The 19,263-nt window shown below is 42.0% G+C and overlaps 1 protein-coding gene across 10 annotated transcripts in view; it reads left to right on the top strand.

Annotated features, from left to right (window-relative positions):
* The window catches only part of TTLL5 (tubulin tyrosine ligase like 5), a 284,234-nt gene that overhangs the window by 27,044 nt on the left and 237,927 nt on the right, over positions 1-19,263 (top strand). For all 10 annotated transcript variants that reach the window (XR_007128458.1, XR_007128457.1, XM_047735330.1 and 7 more), the window contains exons 6-9: positions 3,019-3,149; positions 7,672-7,754; positions 14,876-14,945; positions 15,365-15,449. Coding sequence is in view for 8 of the 10 variants with exons in the window: in XM_047735330.1 (XP_047591286.1) it covers positions 3,019-3,149; positions 7,672-7,754; positions 14,876-14,945; positions 15,365-15,449 (369 nt within the window). In the remaining 2 variants the exon portion in view is untranslated. The remainder of the gene's footprint in view (positions 1-3,018; positions 3,150-7,671; positions 7,755-14,875; positions 14,946-15,364; positions 15,450-19,263) is intronic.

Below are 19,263 nucleotides of genomic sequence, written 5' to 3'. Positions count from 1 at the left end.
TTTTTTTTTTTTTTTTTGGTCAGAGAGAGAGAGAGGGAGAAAGCAAGCACAGGTAGACAGAGTGGTAGGCAGAGGGAGAAGCAGGCTTCCTGCCGAGCAAGGAGCCTGATGTGGGACTCGATCCCAGGACCCCGGGATCATGACCTGAGCCGAAGGCAGCCGCTTAACCAACTGAGCCACCCAGGCGTCCTGATGGTTTTTAATTAGTAGAAGAAACCGTGACTGGAAGCCGGTAGTGGAGCTCATGAGTCCAGCTGAGGCCAACTAAAGTAGCTGCTGTAGAACTCCAGAAAGTACTCGCTGATAGGTGGCATTTGCTGCCTGAAGTTTATAGGGGTCATTTCCTGCTTTTCTTTAACATTTTATCTTTTACATATCCATCTTCTAAGGATGTAAATTTAGTTGTCAGTGGGATTCTTTTTTCTTTTTTTAAGATTTTATTAATGTGAGAGAGAACATGAGAAGGGAGAAGGTCAGAGGGAGAAGCAGATTCCCTGAGGAGCTGGGAGCCCGACATGGGACCCGATCCCAGGACTCCAGGATCATGACCTGAGCTGAAGGCAGCTGCCCAGCCAACTGAGCCACCCAGGCACCCGTCAGTGGGATTCTTAAAGTAGTGATCTGAGACTTTACTCCAGTAGGCCCACTGTAGTTTAAAATTAAGGTCTATCTTGGACGCTATGTAGGAGAGACATATCAGACCCCTGATTCTTGTTTTACTAATGATGATGCAAGTTCCATGTAGTTATAGCAAAGGTTGGACAATTATTGCTGTTAAATATGGGTAAGGTAGCCATATCTTTTATTTTCCTGAATGGTACTATTTTCAAGTATGCCAACCTTTGCCCAGGCCATGTTTCTCAGAAGGTCAAATCCTCTAGATATCTTTGTAAAAATTTCCAGAATGCTTTGGGTTTAGAACTTGTTAGTTGGGGTACTAGTATTTTTTCATTATTTGGGTAATCTAGATTTTTTTTTTCTACTACTAAAGAATTGTGATTCAGTGAACATACAACATGTAGTGTTCCTAAAATGTTTCATAATTATTTTTAGTAGTGAATAGTCACAGGCTGCTAATGAAGCTAGAATTTATTTGATGTATTTGGTTTGTGGACCTTGAAAATTTGAATATATTTATCAAAAGTCAAACTTAGAAACAGTCTTTTTTGCTTAAAACAGTCTTTTTTGCTTCTTTATATTTGAATTCTGTTTTAGAACAGATTTTATACTCATAAGACCCACTTGGCAAAAAGAATCAGATTTAAATCTGATTCTAAAACTGTAAAAAAATTCTAGAAGAAAACATAGGAGAAAATCTTCATGTGCTTGGATTTAAATCATAAAGATTTCTTAGACATAACAGTAAATGCACAGTCTATAGGAGAAAGACATGGATAAATTGGATTTCCTCCAGATTTAAAATGTCTGCTCTTTGAAAGACATTTTTAAGAAAATGAAAAGATAAGCCACAGACTGGGAGAAGATATTTGCAGAACACATATCTGATAAGGAATTTGTATCCATAGTGTATAGTGAACTCTCAAAACTCAATAATAAACAGCCCTCCTTTTTGTAAAACGGGCTAAAGATATTTGAACAGATGCTTCACTGAAGAAGATAGATGTGAAAAGACGTTCCACATCAGTAGTCACTATTGGAATTAAAACCACTTGAGGTACTACTGCCTACCTGTTGGAATGGCTGAAAACAAAACAGAAAAAACAGACAACACAAAGTGCCGGTCAGGACTCAGTGCAATGGAAGGCAGAAACTTTGCCAGTGGGAAATGCAAAACGGTACAGCCACTTTGGGTCATAGTTGCTTAGAAAGTTAAATGTATACTCATACATGTGTTAGTTCTAAAACATGTCTACAAATTCCTTGACATGGCCTTCAAAAAGTTGAGCTTAATTTCTCTGTTCTTGGGTGTAAGCCAGCCTTTGTGCCTTCTAATGGATAGAATATGGCAGAAGTGACAGCCTGTTGCTTCTGAGGCTGTCATTAAAGACATTGCAGCTTTTTCCTTGTTCCCTTTCCCTCTTGAATCACCTGATCTGGGAGAAACCAGCTGTCATGTCACAAAGACACTCGGTCAGCCTTACAGAAGAATTCATATGGGAAGGGACTGAGGCTTCTTGTTAACGACCAGCCCCAGGCGAGAGAGCTATTTGTCAAGTGGGTCCTTCAGTCCCAGTCGAGCCTTATGCCTGCAGCTCTGGTCAGTGTCTTGACTGTAGCCTCATGAGAGACCCTTGGATAGAACTACCCAGGCCTGCTACCCCAATGCTCCTAACCCATAGAAAATGTTTATCATTGTTTTGAGCTATAATGTTGTGGCAATAATTTTTAATGCAACAATAGATAACTAATAGAATTTACTAAACAATTTTACTGAACTTGGCAGTCTCATTCCTGGAGAGCTTGGAACTTATGTCCATACAAAAACTTACATTCTTACAAAAGTCTGTCCGTAATGCTTTTAGTGATTTTATTCATAATCTTCAAAAACTGAAAAGAGCTTACATGTCCATCTACTAGCAAATGAATAAGGAAACTGCAGTCTTTCTGAGCAATAGATTACTCCTGAGCCCTAAAAAGGAGTGAGATCCTTATGCAGGCAACAGCAGGGATGAATCTCAGTTGTTGTCAGTCTTGGGGAAAGGAGCCAGTCTCAAAAGGACACATATATATGATTCCATGAACTTGACCTTCTGGAAGAGGCAAAACTAAGGGACAGGAAACAGATGAATACTTACCAGTGGCAGAAGGGGATTGGAAGGATTCGCTCCAAAGAGACCGGAGGTAACTTCTGGGATGCTAGAACCATTCGTGGTAGCGATTAAATAATTGTATATGTTTGTTCAAACTCATCTTTGGGGTTGACAGAGTGGTTGATCTCATGTAATACTGTCCTCGGTACCCGTTCCAGCTCTGAACTACGAACTCTGTAGTATGTGGTAACACAGGAAGGCCTCGGAGTCAGACTTTACTGAAATGGAAAACTTATATGATTTTTAGGTCCTATGAACTAACCCGGAAAGACCGACTCTACAAAAACATCATTCGAATGCAGCACACACACGGATTCAAGGCTTTTCACATCCTCCCTCAGACCTTCCTTTTGCCAGCCGAGTATGCGGAATTCTGTAGTAAGTGCTTGGGTGTGAATGCCCCCTTCCTCCCCCGCCACCTCACCCCCGCAACTGAGCTCGGGCCACCTTGAGTTAGTAACTACTTAGGGCTTTTCAAATCCTTAAAACAGTGTGTTTCTTTAGTAAAACAGCTGGAGGGATGATTTTAAAACCGTTTTCGTTGTGGTTGTGTCCCTGTATGTTTATTTTTAGTAAGCTTGTTGCTCTCATTTCTAGAAGGATACATGGGTGTCACACCTGTGCCCCCCTGTCTGGTACAGAGCATTTCTTCACCAGCAAGAGCCAGTGCCTATGGAAGGGTGTATATACTTCTGACTTTGAACTATATATGCTTCCTTTTTGTTGTCTGCTTTTTCTTGCCATTTAAGGAATATTCCTATCACCTTGATTTCTCGACTTGTATGACTTACGAGGTACAAGTATCACGCATTGTTTAGTGTGAGGGTTTAGAGGTACCCGTTAGTCACACTCTGGTTGGAGAACCCTGACAGGTGTTAGCCCAATAGGGATCTAAATGTCCACTTTCTTGCCTGTAAAGCTTGCTAGGAGCATGTGGTTTGCTTCCCAGTCTCAATGGGGCCTTCTAATTCCTTTTGCCTTGAAGTCAGCTATCTTCCTCAGGTCCAAGTAGATGAAATGGGCTATTTCAGACTTTCCTCTCTGAGGGCAGAGCCTGAGTCAGGAGGCCTGGTGCATGGAAGAGGCGTGAGCACAGAGAAGGTGGGAGGCAGGTCTATTGTGAGAGTCTGAAAAGTAACAATAATAAAAGCTAACATGGAACGAACATCTCATTTCTATTAGGCCCTCTTCTGAGTGGCATTTCTACTCTGAGGTAGGTACCGTTGTTTTTCCCAGTTTTACAGATGAAGAGACGAACGTACTGAGAGGTCAGGAGCTTTCCGTAAGTTGTGTAGTTTGCAAACGGTGGTTCAGACTCTGTGGTTTGGCTTCAGAGACCGCGTTCTTCACCACCAGGCCTTACTGCTTGAAGACCCGGGGCTGTGTGTACACATGTCAATTTCCCAGTACCATCAGTGAGAGAGGCCTCTTCTGTGAGAAGGGTCTAAGGACAGATACATAGATCCCTTTCTTCTCAGTATGTCCAGGAGAGAGACTGCGCCTGTCTTAGGAAGCACAGAGAGAGGAAGAGAAAGTTCTCTCTAGACTTCCTGACTTGTGATTTTCTTAACCTGTCGGACATAACAGTCTGGTCTGGTTGCCCAGTGCAGGGCGTTTGTCCTCTGGGATTTCCGTCATTGGGATCTCCCGTTTCACGTCGGTGAGGCAATTTCTCTGATAGCACTCCCTGTTCAAGCGGGGACCATTAACGTTAGATATGTTCAGTGTTTGCCCGCAGAAGGCTCTGAAATGGCTCAGAAGAGACTAGTAATTAAATGAATTAAGTTCAAAATGACAGTGGATGCAAAGCTGAAAACTTACAGTTAAGAATTTTTGTTATGTGACTTTAGCCACGTTACTTAAAACACTGTGTCTTAGCTGCCTCCTCTGCAAAATGGGATTATTACTAGTACTGACCTCATAGTATTGTTGCAATGTTTAAGTAGGTTAATACATGGAAGGCATTTGGAATGGTACCCAATAGGCGCTTAATAAATGTTCAGTATTACTCCTTATTTCGAGTTATGTTGAGATATATTGTTATGTAGTAAAGGTAAAAAATTATGCAATAAACCCAACACGATAGCATAAAAATACTTCAGTTAATGTGTTAGCAGCATGACCCAGATGTGAACTCCTCCTGTTAACTTCTACAATAATTCCCTGTTGAAGTCTACAGGAATCTGAGATGAAAATTCCCTTTGTCCTCTCTCTGCTATTTCTTATTTTTCTGTTCACCCTTTGGAGGCAGGTTGGGGGGGTGGGGGTGTTCCTTCAGATGAATGGATAGACTTAGGGTTCCTCCGTGAGTTCAAGCATGACCTGTCTTTTAGTAGGATTGCTTCTTTAGCGTATTATTCAAACTTGTGTGCATGCTACTTTTTAACAAAAATGAATTTAAAAGGTCAGCAGAACACATGGAATTAATATAGCCATAACTCAAAGCCACCACGCTTAGCCCCAGGGCAGTTACTATAGGCAAATGGTGTTCCTCAGTCCCTCAAACAAATCACTTACTGACGTCATCACCAAACACCACAGCAGGGACTCACTGTGTTTGTGGAAAAGGGGAACAGGGACAACGTGATAGTAGAAGGGTCTTCTTGGTTTCAGTCTTGCCAGGATGCCAGTGATTGTTTACCAGTTGTCTAGAATCTATGACCTCTACGCTAAAATTCATTTGGCAGTGGGGAAAGGATCCAACACTGTTAGGTTAGTTGTGTTGCTAAGGTTATATCTTAGGGGAGAAACCCACTTACTGGTACCACTTCCTCTTTCAAAGAGACGTTCCTCTTCTTCAGGAAGTCTGTCTTAAGTTCTTCTCTTCCTTTGATATCATGTCCCCTTAGCATATAGTAACCCAGAAATTTCCATTTTCTCTATGACTCTTGCGTTCCTATCCCTCTGCAGCTCACTTGAGTGTGGGCACTAGGAGAGTTTCGAGAAGGAAAGGGGCACAAACAGATTAGCCTTTAGAAAAATAACTGAAATGAATCGGAGGGTGCGAGGGGAAGAACACGGTGATGACTTGGAGGTTACGACGGTAATCCAGACAAGAAGCGTAGTTGGATTGAGCTAGGTAGCCGGAGTAGAAGAGAGGGAGCGGAAAGAGTGGTAGAGTAAAGTGAACCAACTGGCTGTGAGTAGTGAGGCAAGGGCCAAAGATGGCTGCAGAGGGGTGACTGTGAGAAGCCAGGAGCCTCAGCACGTCTTTCACCAGGGAGTGTAACCAGGACTGTAAAGGAAGAGCTATTAAAAGGCATGAAGAGTGTGAAATTTGGGTCCGGGTACGGATTTGAGAGACCTACAGGTTTCAACGGGGTGATTTGCAGGCAGCTGTAAAGCCAGAGTTGAGTTCTGGCCAAAGGTAATAGATCCTGGAAGTTGCAGGGATGGAAGGAGAGGTGATTATTAGAGAAAAAGAGAAGAAGCACCCCAGAGAGGAGAGTGAGCTTGAAGATATGAACAAGGGAATGGGGTCCCAGAGCAGACAGGAGAGGGTTAAATCAAGAACAGACATGTGGAAGGAGGCTCCGCATCACTCCTCAGGGAAACGCAAATCCGAACCCCAACGAGGTGTCGCCTCACACCTGGCAGAATGTCTAGTATCAGAAAGACAGGAAATGACAAGTATTGGCGAGGTTGTAGAGAAAAGGGAGCCCCTTGTGTACTGTTGGTGGGAAAGTAAATTGGTGCAGCCACTATGGAAAACAGTGTGGAGGTTCTTGAAAAAATAAAAATAGGAATAGCATATGACCCAGCAATTCCAGCTCTTGGTATTTACAGGAAGAAGATGAAAACACTAATTCAAAAAGTTCTGTGCTTATTGCTACATTATTTACAACAGCCAAATTCTGGAAGCAACCTCACTGTCCATTGATAGACGATGGATAAAGGTGTGGTATATATACATGATGGAATATGACTCAGCCATAAAAAGAATCAAATCTTGCCATTCATGACAACATGGGTGGACCTAGACGGTATTACACTGAGTGAAATACGTCAGAGAAAGACAAACACTATGATTTCACTTATATGTGGAATATTAAAAAACAAGACAAATAGATAAACAAAAATGAGAGGACTCCTCAATATGGAGAACACGCTGGTGGTTGTCAGAGGGGAGGCGGTGGGCGGGGCGTGGGGGGAGGGTGAAATGGGTGAAGGGGATTAAGAGGTACAAGCTTCCGGTTATGAAATAAATGAGTCACGGACTTGAAAAGTACAGCGTAGGGAAGGCAGTCAGTATCGTAGTAATTGTCTGTGGGGACAGATGGTAACTATGCTCATTGTGCTGTTTCATTATGTATATAGATGTTGAATCACTGTATTGTACAAAAAAAAGTAACGGGCACCTTTCGATCACTTGTAAATTATTGTCCTCTTGCATCACTTGCACACAGTTTGACTGACAGCGATTTTTTTCATCCAAGCTAAGAGAAATCACTTAAGGAATGCTATCATTTCAGGTGATCTAGTGTTTGACCCCCAGTGGCACTGTCTGCAGTGGGAGCCTCCGGAGGTCCTTTGGTTGACGGAGGCGAGAACCTCAGATTCCCGTAGGCCATTCGTGATAGTCATAGACCAGTATGAGAGAGCGGCCTTACTTTGTTTTCATCCTCTCATTCAAGAAGGAGGGGAAATGGTGGAAGTAATGTGTAGTTTTGCTGCCTCCTCCTTCCTCCTTTCCTTCCCCTCTCTGTTTTTGTGTTGATGTTTGAAGCCAGTTCAAAAATACAGCTATTTTAGCCTGGCCGCCCTCGACTTAGAAATACGGAAACTTCTTTGGGTGTCTGAGTGGATAAACTATTGTTGAAATTTAAAATAATAAACTCTTGTCCTTTCTTTCTCTCTGTTTCTCTCTGTCCCTCTTTTAATCTCCCAATATTTTGAGCAGATTCATATTCAAAGGACCGGGGACCTTGGATAGTAAAACCAGTGGCCTCTTCTAGGGGGCGGGGCGTCTACCTGATCAACAATGTAAGTATGCAGCAGGTGGCACCCTCTCTTCTTCCTCTTCTATTTCTTTCTTTCTTTCTTCTTCTTCTTCTTCTTTTTTTTTTTTTAAGTAAGTTTTACACCCCATGTCGGGCTTGAACTCATGATCCCAAGATCAGGAGTCACAATCTTCATTGGCCGAGCCAGCCAGGCGCCCCCTTACCCTGTCTTCTTACTAGTTTTTTCTTGTTTCACCCTTTGTCTTAGCTACTAATATGATTTTTTTTTTCAATGAAGAGTAGGTGCTCCCTTCTGAAATCTGCATTCAGACGTGTGAGTCGAGGGTGGATTATGAGTTGGCTACTAGTTGCCTTACCAGCAGTAACCTCTTCCTGTTCCAGCAGTTACTCTATGGCTAAAAAGTCAGTTGATCAAATGTTAGGGAAGAGAAGCCTTTGGTGTCAGCAGAAAAGAGGTTCCTTTTCTACTTGAAGCACATTGTCATATTAATTCCTCAGTACCAAGCCTTAATTGGTAGCATATACATTTAGTTTCTTAGTGTGAGAATTGTGGGTTCCTGCCCTCAAGATCATCGAGGAAATTAACCTCGGTTTGGTATGGCATCCTTGATGCTGTTTCTGTATCTCCCTCCCTCCTCCTCATCCTCTTCTTTTTTTCAAAACTTGTCAGTATCTTGATTCTTTACAAAATCCTTCTTAAAAGTGGTTTGTAAGTTGAACAAATACAAAATAAATAAAGTAAAATCTCAACCCCAGGCTCACTTCCTAGAAGACTTTTAACAGTAGTTTATAACCTAACGGAGTTGATTTTATGTTTCTTTTCTTGGCTTTACGTTGTGTTTGTTAAGTCCCAGTTTGATGTGTATTGTATTCACATAACCTCCTGCCCTCCCTTCCACATTCCTGTTCTTTATTGTTTTTATATTTTGAAAGTTTATACAATTATACTTTCTTCAGTAACTGATTCCATTTCTCTGCTTTATCTATAAGTTGAGTAAAAAGAATTAAACTGAATAGTAACCTCACAGCATTGGAATTCTGAAAAAAATTTTCTAAGTTTTATTTGTTTAAGTAATCTCTACACCCAACGTGGGGCTTGAACTCACGATCCCAAGACCGGGAGTCACATGCTTCTCCCACTGAGCCAGCCAGACACCCCTGGAATCCTGAAGTTGAACCAGTATTTCACTCTGGGTCTTTCCTCATTTTTACTCCTGGACATTTGGTCAGCCCTTTTAGTCTGGAAACTAGTGTTCTTCTTTGGTTTAGGGAAAATTATCCTTTTTTTTTTTTTTTTTTTTGCCTTTGTTTCTGCTTCTAGACCTCATTTTTGAGGCATCCTGGGTCTTTACTTTATGTCAACTTTCCTTTGGTATTAAATTCTGTTTTCCCCATATTGATCTTTCTGGATCACCAGTTTGGACTTTATCCATTTTAGTATTCATTTTATCTACTATATTTCTCTGTTGGCTATCATATTTTATAGGAATCCTTACTTTCTGTTTAATCTTTTTTTTTTTTTTTAATTAAAAAAAGCCTGTTGTTGCTTAATGGATTAATGGGTGCGGTTCGTCTACTGGCCTTAGTGAGGATATCAGTTGAAAGTTTTTTGAAAGTTCTCTTTTGTTTCGTGTGAGTTTTCTTGGGATTGTCTTTTTTTTAATCCCTTGCTGTTGGGTTTTCTCCGTGTCAGTGACCTTGGGTGTATTTATGAACTAAAGACTAGACTGACTGAAACAGACAGCTGGCTCAGGTTTTGGGTACTCTTGTTTAGGACTGATTCCCTGCAAAGTTTCTCCCTGGACAGAAGGCGAACTCATTTTGGTGCAAGGACAAACGGTGTTGACTGACAGGCAGTGCCTCAGGTGGGTGTGAGTGAGGGGCATGCTTCTTCCTGCCGCCCCCTGCCAAAATAGAACAGGCCTAACTGTGAATTACAGAGGAAGATTCTGGTGATTTCCCTTCTGGGCAGCACTATCTTTCCTGTCTTTTCCTCTCTGTGTCTGTTGTAGGGATAGAGCGGCCTCAAATTCCGCTCGTCTGTCAAATCCCTCTGCCCACACAAGATGTCCTCCTCAGAGTATTATCATTAGGTTTTATCCTGAGGGCAAAGCTCTGGGTGTTGGAGGAAGCCCCCTGACTTAATTAAGAATTAATTATCTGATTTTCCTTCCTTGGCCCATTCCTGCTCCTCATGTTTGTTTCCTGCCAGCTTGGAGCTTTTCAGAGGCTCCTTGAGAAGATCATTCTCACCTCTGGTATTTTGCTTCCTTTGCTCTGTTTTCTTAACCTGATCCCATCTGCTTTCTGTCTTTGAGGGTTTCCTTCAACTTTTGGTCTCTTACTGGCTCCTTTAAATGTTTTCTAACTTTGTTATCATTTCATTCTTTTAAAAATATCTTCTCTGTCCTTCCAGTGGGACTCTGGAAGGGAAGAAGGGGAGGTAGATATGTGTGTGTGTGTGGTCAAGTACTCTGTTTTCAAATTCCCCAATTTTCTTTTTATGTGGTCCGAGCTATTTCCTACATGTGCACAAACTAACTTTCTGAGAGGTCTTTCACATCGAAAAATCCTTAAATTCAGTCTGGACTGAAAACTGTTCGGTGACTACTGATGGCCGGACCTTACTGGGCCTCATTCTGGTACAGGAGCTACTCCAGCCTGAGGCCTAGGCTACAAGTCCTGTTACCTGGCCCTGGGTCAGTCCCTCTGGAGGCCTTTTGCCCCTGAGTCTCTTGTGACAGAAGGCCCTGGTCATATGGCTTGGAGCTCTCTTTTCTTGTTTCTGTTCTGACCTTGGCGTGAAGGCTCCTGTCTGACAGCTTTTCCTTCAGCTCCGTGCCAGGAGCTCCAGTGTTGTTTGACTCTCATAGACGGCACTCGTTTGGGTTTGGGTTTTCGCTGCCAAATGGAATTGCTATTGAAAGTCAACTGTGGTACAAGTTTGCTTTTTATTTTCTTAGACATGAGTCAAAAGGAATAGGATCTATTTCCAGCTCATCTGGGACGTTTTTCTTTTGGAATGCACTTTTGCTCTAGTGATTTGTTATTTTGAAACCAACATCATAAAGAATAGAAAAGTTAAACTTTCCTTGGTGGGGCTGAGAACCCGGTGCCCTAACTCTTCCCTGGATGGAGTCTCATAGAGGGTGACAAGTCTTTAGAGAATGTGTTTGGCAGGCTTTCCTTCTCCCTCCCACTTCTCCCTGGACTGAATCCCTAGAGACCCCCTGCATAGATCAAAGTACTTGGCAGGACCCTTTGCCTCCCTCCTCCCCCTCAGTGAAGCTTTGGAATGAGTCTGATTCTTTGAGGTATTTGGTGAAGGTGCCAGACAGAAGCCTGGGAAGATGCCAGCAGGCACCAGGGGAGCTGGCAACATGTGGACAAAAAGGGAAAATATTCCCATTTCACTCCAAAAACTGGAATTTTATCACCTTTTACTCAGACCTGCAAACCATGTAGTTAATACTCTTCTCTCTCTCCTTACACACAAGGCCTCACCATCCTGTCTTTTCCATACCTGGATCCTTTCCCATGGAATATGTGACCCATTAGCCAACTGGATGAAGTAACTCTTTCCAAGGCTGCTGCCTGCTTTCCTTTTAGATTTGGTGGCGGGGGAGGGAGTGCTCAGGCGGAGGGTCTGTGAACAGAACTAATGGGAGTGGGCGAGGGACTTGGGGGATGGGTGGAGTTAGGTGTGAAGGCCAAATGAAAACATCTTTCCTTGTCTTCCCCACTGGAGAGGGCCTCTTATTAAAAATTCCCAATTATAGTCATAACCTTCTGGAAAATGTCTACAAATAGCAACTTTTACCATTACAAGAACAGGATCAAGGATAGAAAAGGCGTTACTTTTATGAAAGACCAAAGGGAGAGGTGTGAGCTCTTGCAGACGAAAGTACCTTGGCCTCTCAGCTAACATGCATGGCTTCTTAAGATGTGCTCTTTACCTCTAGAAATACAGCACAGAGGAGCACAGTTGCGTTTGCCCCAGCTCCCTCAGTAACCATGACTAAATGCCATATTTTCCCAATTTAGTATATTCAAGTTGAGGAGGGAAAGATCTGGCATTTTCTGATTAAGGTACAAATTTGATTATGGAGGTCAAATTTCGTCATCCTCTTCTCACACATTAGCCACAGCAAATACAACATTAATGTTTTCTTTGAGATTTTGAAGTAGCAGGAGAATAGGTCACTCTGTTTACTTCTTATATTTGTGAATATAATACTTTATCATTCTCTATTTGTTTCTATTTGTTTATATGTTGTTATCTAAAGTGCTCTCTATTTTTTATCATGGTTCAAGAACTATTTAGGGAGTCCTTGCTGTGTGCCAGGTGCTGCCACTCCTTAAAACCTTTTGAGGAATAGGGATTATCTCTTAATACTAACACTGATACTAAGCTAATGTGTCTTCATTATGACTTAGTGCGCAGCTCTGAGTGGAATGGCACGTTGTGCGCCGTGATGAAGGCTGTTGAGTTATAGAACTTAGTAGAACCATAGAGTTACTATTGACTCACTGGTAGGTCTTGAGCATTTAATGTGTGCCTGTCATGGTACCTTCCAAATATAAACTCAATTAGTCTTTAGAAGAACCCTAGGTAGTTACTGTTATTTCCTTAGTAAGTGGTAGAGTCAAGATTATAACTCGGGTCTAGCTGATTCCAGAGCATAACACTCTTAACCACTGTACCATTCTGCCTTACAATAACTTAACAGATACCATGAGCTTTAATCTCAAAGTCCATTTAGAAAAATGGATATGTTTCCAGCTTTCCCAACAATTTAGATCTTGCTTTAGCGTGCTTTGGAGGGCAATTTGAGCTTGGGATTGAAATCATTTGAAATGAGTTAGTTAGTTGGGGAACGATGAAAAGGAAACAGGCTTGAAAATACCAAAAAGCTTTCATTAGTTGCTTCTTAGTATGTAACATTATACAAAGAAACTATACCCAAACTATTTTTTTCTTTGATGAACTACAATTTAACTCCTGATGTAGGTAGAAATGAGAGGCTCAGACCACTGAACAAATATCAAAGTTAAATAACGTACGAGATAATGCATAACTCAAGGGATACATGTGTGTGATGAGGGAGGGGAGGGAGGAAGTGGGCAAGGACATTAGATGTGTCATGGATGATGGCCATCGCCAGTGTAGTCTCTAGTTCCGAGGAAAGTTGGATGGTCACGTATCTGCCGCAGCCTATAGGTGTTACTCAGTGGGAAGAGGTCTGCATTTGTTTAATTTTAGGTTTGGAACACAGCCTGAGGCTTGCTCCTTTGTACTATGATTCATCACTTCTTACATACTAAGCTGACTCAAAATGGAGATAGTGCTTGTGAGAAAGTGATCAAGAAATGTAAGGGAGTCCGGAAATGGTGTGGGCGATCAGGTCCATGAGTCTGAATCAGCACTGACTATCGCCGGGTCCGTGTGATGCAACAGTGGGAGATGAGCGGGGAATCTCTATCTTAACTCTGGGGTTGCTCATCATGGTTGTGTATGATGTTACAGGCCACAAAATTATCCTTGTTTCATGGTAACTGTAATATTTGGGGGTAGCAAATGCATTATTATAAAGACCGTCTTTTGAATTTGGGGGTTAGTATGTCAGGTCAGAACTTTGGGGAAAGATGTGAATCGTACTCTAAGAGTTAAGTCTCAGGCAGACTGGCTGGGTTCCAGTGCTCCTCTGTCACCATGTGACTTTGTCACCCTCTCTGACTCTTTCCTCATCTGTAATATTCGAATGGTGATACAACTACCTCAGAGGGTTGGGTGAGGACTCTAGGAAATAATACTTGTGAAGAATTAGAACAGAGCTGGACGTGTAGCAAATGTTCTGTGCATTTATTACATTTCTTTTCACGCAAATGTTAATAGTTACTTCTGTTTCTTCTACTGCAGCCATTATCATTACAATTATGAATATAGCCACTTCCCTTTTCCAGTCCTTTTGTCCTGTATAGATTGTGGTGGCTTCCAGCTGACTTTTCTGTCTTCATCTAATTTCACTTAGAGTTGTGCTATTCCATATATTTTAATCTTACTATTAAGAATCCACAATCATTTCCTCCTTCCCACCATGTTCAGGCTAAACTTCCTTTGTTGGGGGTTCAAATCCCTTTGCCGGTGGTGTCCCCTCCCTCCTGATATGCTAACCAGACCTTTCATTATTCCTCAGGTCGGTCTTTTAGCCCCAGGTCAGTGGTCTGCGTCCTCTCCTTTCTACTAAAGTTTGTACCTGCCACCTTTCCGTGGCAGCTTCCTTTCCTTTCCACCATGTGCTAGTAGCTTTCAACACTCGCTTCTGCACCTACTCTTCCAGAATAGACCTTCCTTCACTGATTCACGAAACTGGGCAGTGCTTGTACTGTGCAGTCCCATGTCTTGCGCTTGTAACTATGCTGCTTTGTGTTCTTTTAACTTGTACATTTTACTGTCCCCTTACCTAAATATTAAACCCTTTGGAAGGATGGATTAGGGTCTCTGAGGGCAGGGAGTCTCTCTGTCTTCACTGGATCCTCAGTGCCTTATGAGTATCAAACAGTCCTCATGATTCTTTATTGTATAACAACTCTTTTTTCATTGAAAAACTCTTTAAGATCTAGTTCAGTCTTTATAAAGTAGCATAGGAAATACAACTGGATGAATCAATGAAACATCTGTCCTGTTTCTCGAGGAAAATGCCAGGATCCATTGGGAGAAGATCTGTAAGTTCTCTAAGCAACTTGATGAAAGCCTTTGCTTAAGAATAATGGTAATATTTTAAAATGTCCATCACACCTTACATTTTGGAGAAAGCACGTTTTTATTTATTTTTTAAGTAGCTTTTGTTTTCTTGGCATGTAACTTTTTAATACCATGTATATAAATCTTTAAAGCTGTTATTGCTCTCTTTATTATGTGAGAAGTGGTATGTAAATTTATTTTTCCCTCATTGTAATTGGATACCCATAGTGTTTATAAGTCTTGTGTTACCTGACCAGTTGAATGTAGGGGTAGGTTGGAAGAAAACTTTTCTTAAGAGTTGTAGTTTTCTGCTTTATTGTTTCTGAAAGGTCAAGAACTCTGCTCCCTCATTGTGAGTTAGGATTTCTGTCCTTTTATTCTTTCTCTTTACTCAATAGCCGAACCAGATTTCCCTGGAGGAGAACATCCTGGTCTCCCGTTACATTAACAACCCCCTGCTCATAGATGGTGAGTTGAGATTGGGCCCTTGACGGGCTTGATCTTGCTAATTTTAAAGAATATTTTCACAGTCTTCTCTAGTAAGTCTTTATGAAGCTGGTATAATTCTTGGCAGCTGTGGCTCCAGAGATGAGGCTGGTGCCTTACCTACCTCATAGGATTATTTTGAAGGTGAAATGAGAGAATAGAAAAGAAAAAGTGCTTTGTAGTACATCTACGTGAGAGCTGCACAGTCTGTATATGTAAGCTCTCTTTCTCAATGTGTATGATTGATATATATATATATATATATATATTTATTTATTTGTAGGAAATGAGTAATGATTTATTCTAAAAGGGCAAGGTATGAAGGCAGTATGTGTTTTGTGGGGAGAGGAAGACTATTCTTTCTTTCATATTCCTTTATGAACCCCAATTTTTTTTTCTAGATTTCAAGTTTGACGTGCGCCTCTATGTGCTTGTGACTTCCTATGATCCTCTTGTCATCTATCTCTATGAAGAGGGATTGGCTAGGTAAGAGACTTTTGGGGGGAAGAGGTGTTTATCAAAATGGCTCCATTTAACGAGTGTGTTAAGATCAGGCTGTTTTTGTCACATTCAACTCAGAAGATGAGAGTGTACTCAGATGGGCTTCAGATGGCAGAACATCAGTCATGTTACTTTGCAGTCTCCCTTGCATCTCTGCACCTAGGCACGTGCCTCTCTATACAAACCCACACCTTTCCCTAGCAGGGATCCAGGATCACTTTGTGTTTTCAGGCCACATGGTAGTTATGATGACCCTAGGGTCATACCTGAGATACCCTGAGATAATTTGTCACTTTTCTTCACAACCGATCTAGGAAGGAAAAAATCCAATATTGATATACCTGTTCTATAACAGACATTTATTTCAGTGCTCCCAACAACCTTGTAGTTGATGCAGTTTTGCAGTTGGGGAAACAGGCTTCCAGGGGTGAGGAGAGAATTTGGTCACTTTTCAGAGCTCTCCCAGCTGGATGGTAGTGGAGTGGGGCTTTGAACTGGTGGAGATCACTCCAGAGCTCATAGCCTGAGCTGTTTCATGGCCTCTTGTTGCCCTTTTGTATTTTGGAGACATTAGCTGCTTTTTTTTCCCCCCTACCTGTAAATAATATTCCTTACAGTGGTTGTATTTACATTCTGTTTCTCTTGATGTACTTTTTAGGTTTTAAGATAACAAAAGTGACTTACTTAAAAAATTAAACTCAAGTTATAATAATTTGAAGTTTTTTTTCCACAGTCAGAAAATTTTACTGGTGACATAGGCCTTTTAAATTGTTTAGAATAAGTATGTAATTTTGCTGTGCTTGGATTCTTTTCCCCTACAAAACTAATATATAAATCTCTTTACTAACTAGCTTGCCCTGAAGTTTCTTTTCTGCTTGGTGGCCTTATAGGACCCAGCAGTTGAGGACTTACTTTGCATCTGCAGTCAGCCATGGCAGGCTAAAAAGTATGGTCTGTATTTGTGTATTTTAGAAAATGCACTTGGAAGATGGGAAATATCACGCTTAAAAAACCTATCTAAGTTTAGGTGCTTTTACACAAATTATTGTCCTCTGAAAGCTGTTATTTTATTTTTTTTTCTTTTTTTGTTTTTAAGAATTTATTTATTTATTTGACAGAGAGAGATCATAAGTAGGCAGAGAGGCAGGCAAAGAGAGAGAGAGGAGGAAGCAGGCTCCCCACTGAGCAGAGAGCCCGATGTGGGACTCAATCCCAGAACCCTGAGATCATGACCCGAGCCGAAGGCAGAGGCTTAACCCACTGAGCCACCCAGGTGCCCTGGAAGCTGTTATTTTAGAATGTTATTTTAATTCTGTCATGGACTCACATCTTTTGATGCATCCTGTGACTAGAATCAGGGTGAGCGCCTTTAACCGGCTTGTAGCAGTTTGAGGTGAGCCTCCCCTTCCCCTCTAGGTGGCAGCGACAGCATTCAGAAACACGGTCATGGTCTTGGAAGATTCCTGAGTCTGAGTGTGAGGAACACGAGGCTGCTGAAGCTCCATGGTTCTAGACTCTTGTTCCTTGGAAAGGAGGGGGAAGCTAAAGTCTTTCTCAGTTCTTAGGGAAAGGGCTGATTCGGGCATCTGAGCACACCAGGCCTCCTAGCTCTAACCAGCTTTTCATAGGCAGACAGTTTTCTGTCGTGTTTGTATACACACGTGCTCTCAGACTTTGAAGTAAAGGTTTAAAAGCTGAATCCCCATACTATGTAGATCAAAAAGAAGAGAAAAGATACCCTTTCCTTCTGCTCAGGAGTATAAGATGCTGAGGGGTTTCCATTTTATAAGTCGAGGTACATGAGCTGACCCTCTTGTCCAGCGTGAGCTTCTCCACCTCCTTCCTTCCCTGCCTCCTCACCCCATCTTGCCTCCTGTGCCTTTTGCAGGAACTGATTATGTCCTGCCACAAAGTGAACTTCTTGAATAGGGAAAAGACCTCAAGGTTACACCCACTGTTTCTCAAGGATGCGGTACCAGCATCTTCTGCATATTATTCCGAAGGCCTTGCACTCACGCTATCAGTAGCCCTCTCTGTTGGTAAAATTGAGTGTAGCTTTCAGACCTCAGTGGTTCAGATATGAAATGACAGCACTACAACATTGGTTATAGAACTTCCTACAGATATGCGAGTGCTGTGTCTACCGGGTGTATGTGGGAAATCAGATCCACTGAATTGAGTAACTGTCTTCCCTCACCCCCAGCAGGGACTGAGTGTGTGTATGTGTGGGTGCATGTGAGTGCTTTTTTTTCCCCACCAGAATTATTTGGAAGACAGTTTTTTTTTTAAAGATTTTATTTACTTATTTGACAGAGATCACAAGGAGGCAGAGAGGCAGGCAGAGAGAGAGGGGGGAAGCAGGCTCCCTGCTGAGCAGAGAGCCCGATGCGGGGCTTGATCCCAGGACCCTGGGATCATGACCTGAGCCGAAGGCAGAGGCTTTAACCCACTGAGCCACCCAGGCGCCCCTGGAAGACAGTTTTTAAAAAAAAAAACTCAGACCAAATTGAACCAAGTAATAATAGGACTGTTCAGGGCTTGGGCTCAGTTAATGTAAAAGTATAGGTACATCTCCAGGCTTCACACAAGCATGGTGCAGTATGGCCTGTGCCTGGCTTTCGGTGAGGCCTGCGAGGCTCCGCTGCCGTTCACAGCCACTTCGATGTGCCCGAGTTCCTGTGTCTTAACTCACTGTGTATCTTGGCATTCATCTGCTTCTTTTTAATCCTCAGAATCTGCTCAACTGTGTCATTACATTCAACAATAGTCCATAGCGTCTCCAGATCTGCAGCCTCTGGTAATTTGGGGTCACGTGTGTTTTCTGTAGACATTGCTGAAGATAATCAGTTCGGGATGAGATTACTAGGCTGTTTTACTTTGAGGCTCAACAAGGAAAACCATAATTTTTCCTAAAGAGAAAGCATTGGCAGCAAATTTAATTGGCTTCCTCTTTAGAAAAGAAGGGCCTTCTCCTGTGTCACTCCTGTTTTGGGCCCCAAATTAATGCTTAGGAGACATAAAGATTAAGTGCATTTCCCAAGACTGTTCTGTAAACTAGATATTTTGTGTCAATTCTTGACCTTTTTAAACTTATTAAGAAAAAGACCAGAAATAGTTTCTTTTTAGATTAATAATTTCCAGTTGTCTTTGTTGTTTTATTAACACAGAAAAACTATCATTGTTTTCCTATACATGGGCAAACTATGGAGATGTTTAGAAAAAAAATTGGGTTCCTCGTATTTGGGCCCAGCATTTTTGCCCCAAAGTTTCACCCTGTTTTTGTTTGACAAGTGTGTTCCTGCTTTACACCAGCAGGGGACACTCAGTTTCCAGAAAGGGGTACCATTCTCTACCAAAATGGTGTAGATTCTTTTTCTTGTCAGAGGTGGGATCCAAAAAGACTTTGTTCTGGATTTTACAGTTTTAAGTGGATCCAGTATGTGGTCTAAACGATTTGATGAGGCCTTTTTTGAGACAGAGCTAATAGGCACATTTTCACTACAACGGGAAAAATAAAAAGTCAAAATTGACTTGAAAACCAAGTGTGTTGTCAGACACCCAGAGATAGGTCGCACTGGCAACTCGGGGGCAGCAAAGGTGCCCATCCACAGAACTGGAAACTCCCATCCACACTGGAAGGTAGGAGGCGAGGGCAGTGAGAAGGTCCGTCAGGCCCTGCCTCTCTTCTGCCTTAGCCGCATTATTCAACAGGAATTCAGAAAAGACCCCAAAGCATTTGTAATGCCTTTCCCTTCTTCCCCACCCCCCAGTTCCTTCTTCAGTAGCCTTCCTTGCTAAT

This window comes from Lutra lutra, chromosome 7 (assembly GCF_902655055.1).
Source record: "Lutra lutra chromosome 7, mLutLut1.2, whole genome shotgun sequence".
Classification (NCBI taxonomy): Eukaryota; Metazoa; Chordata; class Mammalia; order Carnivora; family Mustelidae; genus Lutra; species Lutra lutra.
Note: the sequence above shows the minus strand (reverse complement) of the source record. Positions and strands in the feature narration are given on the sequence as shown.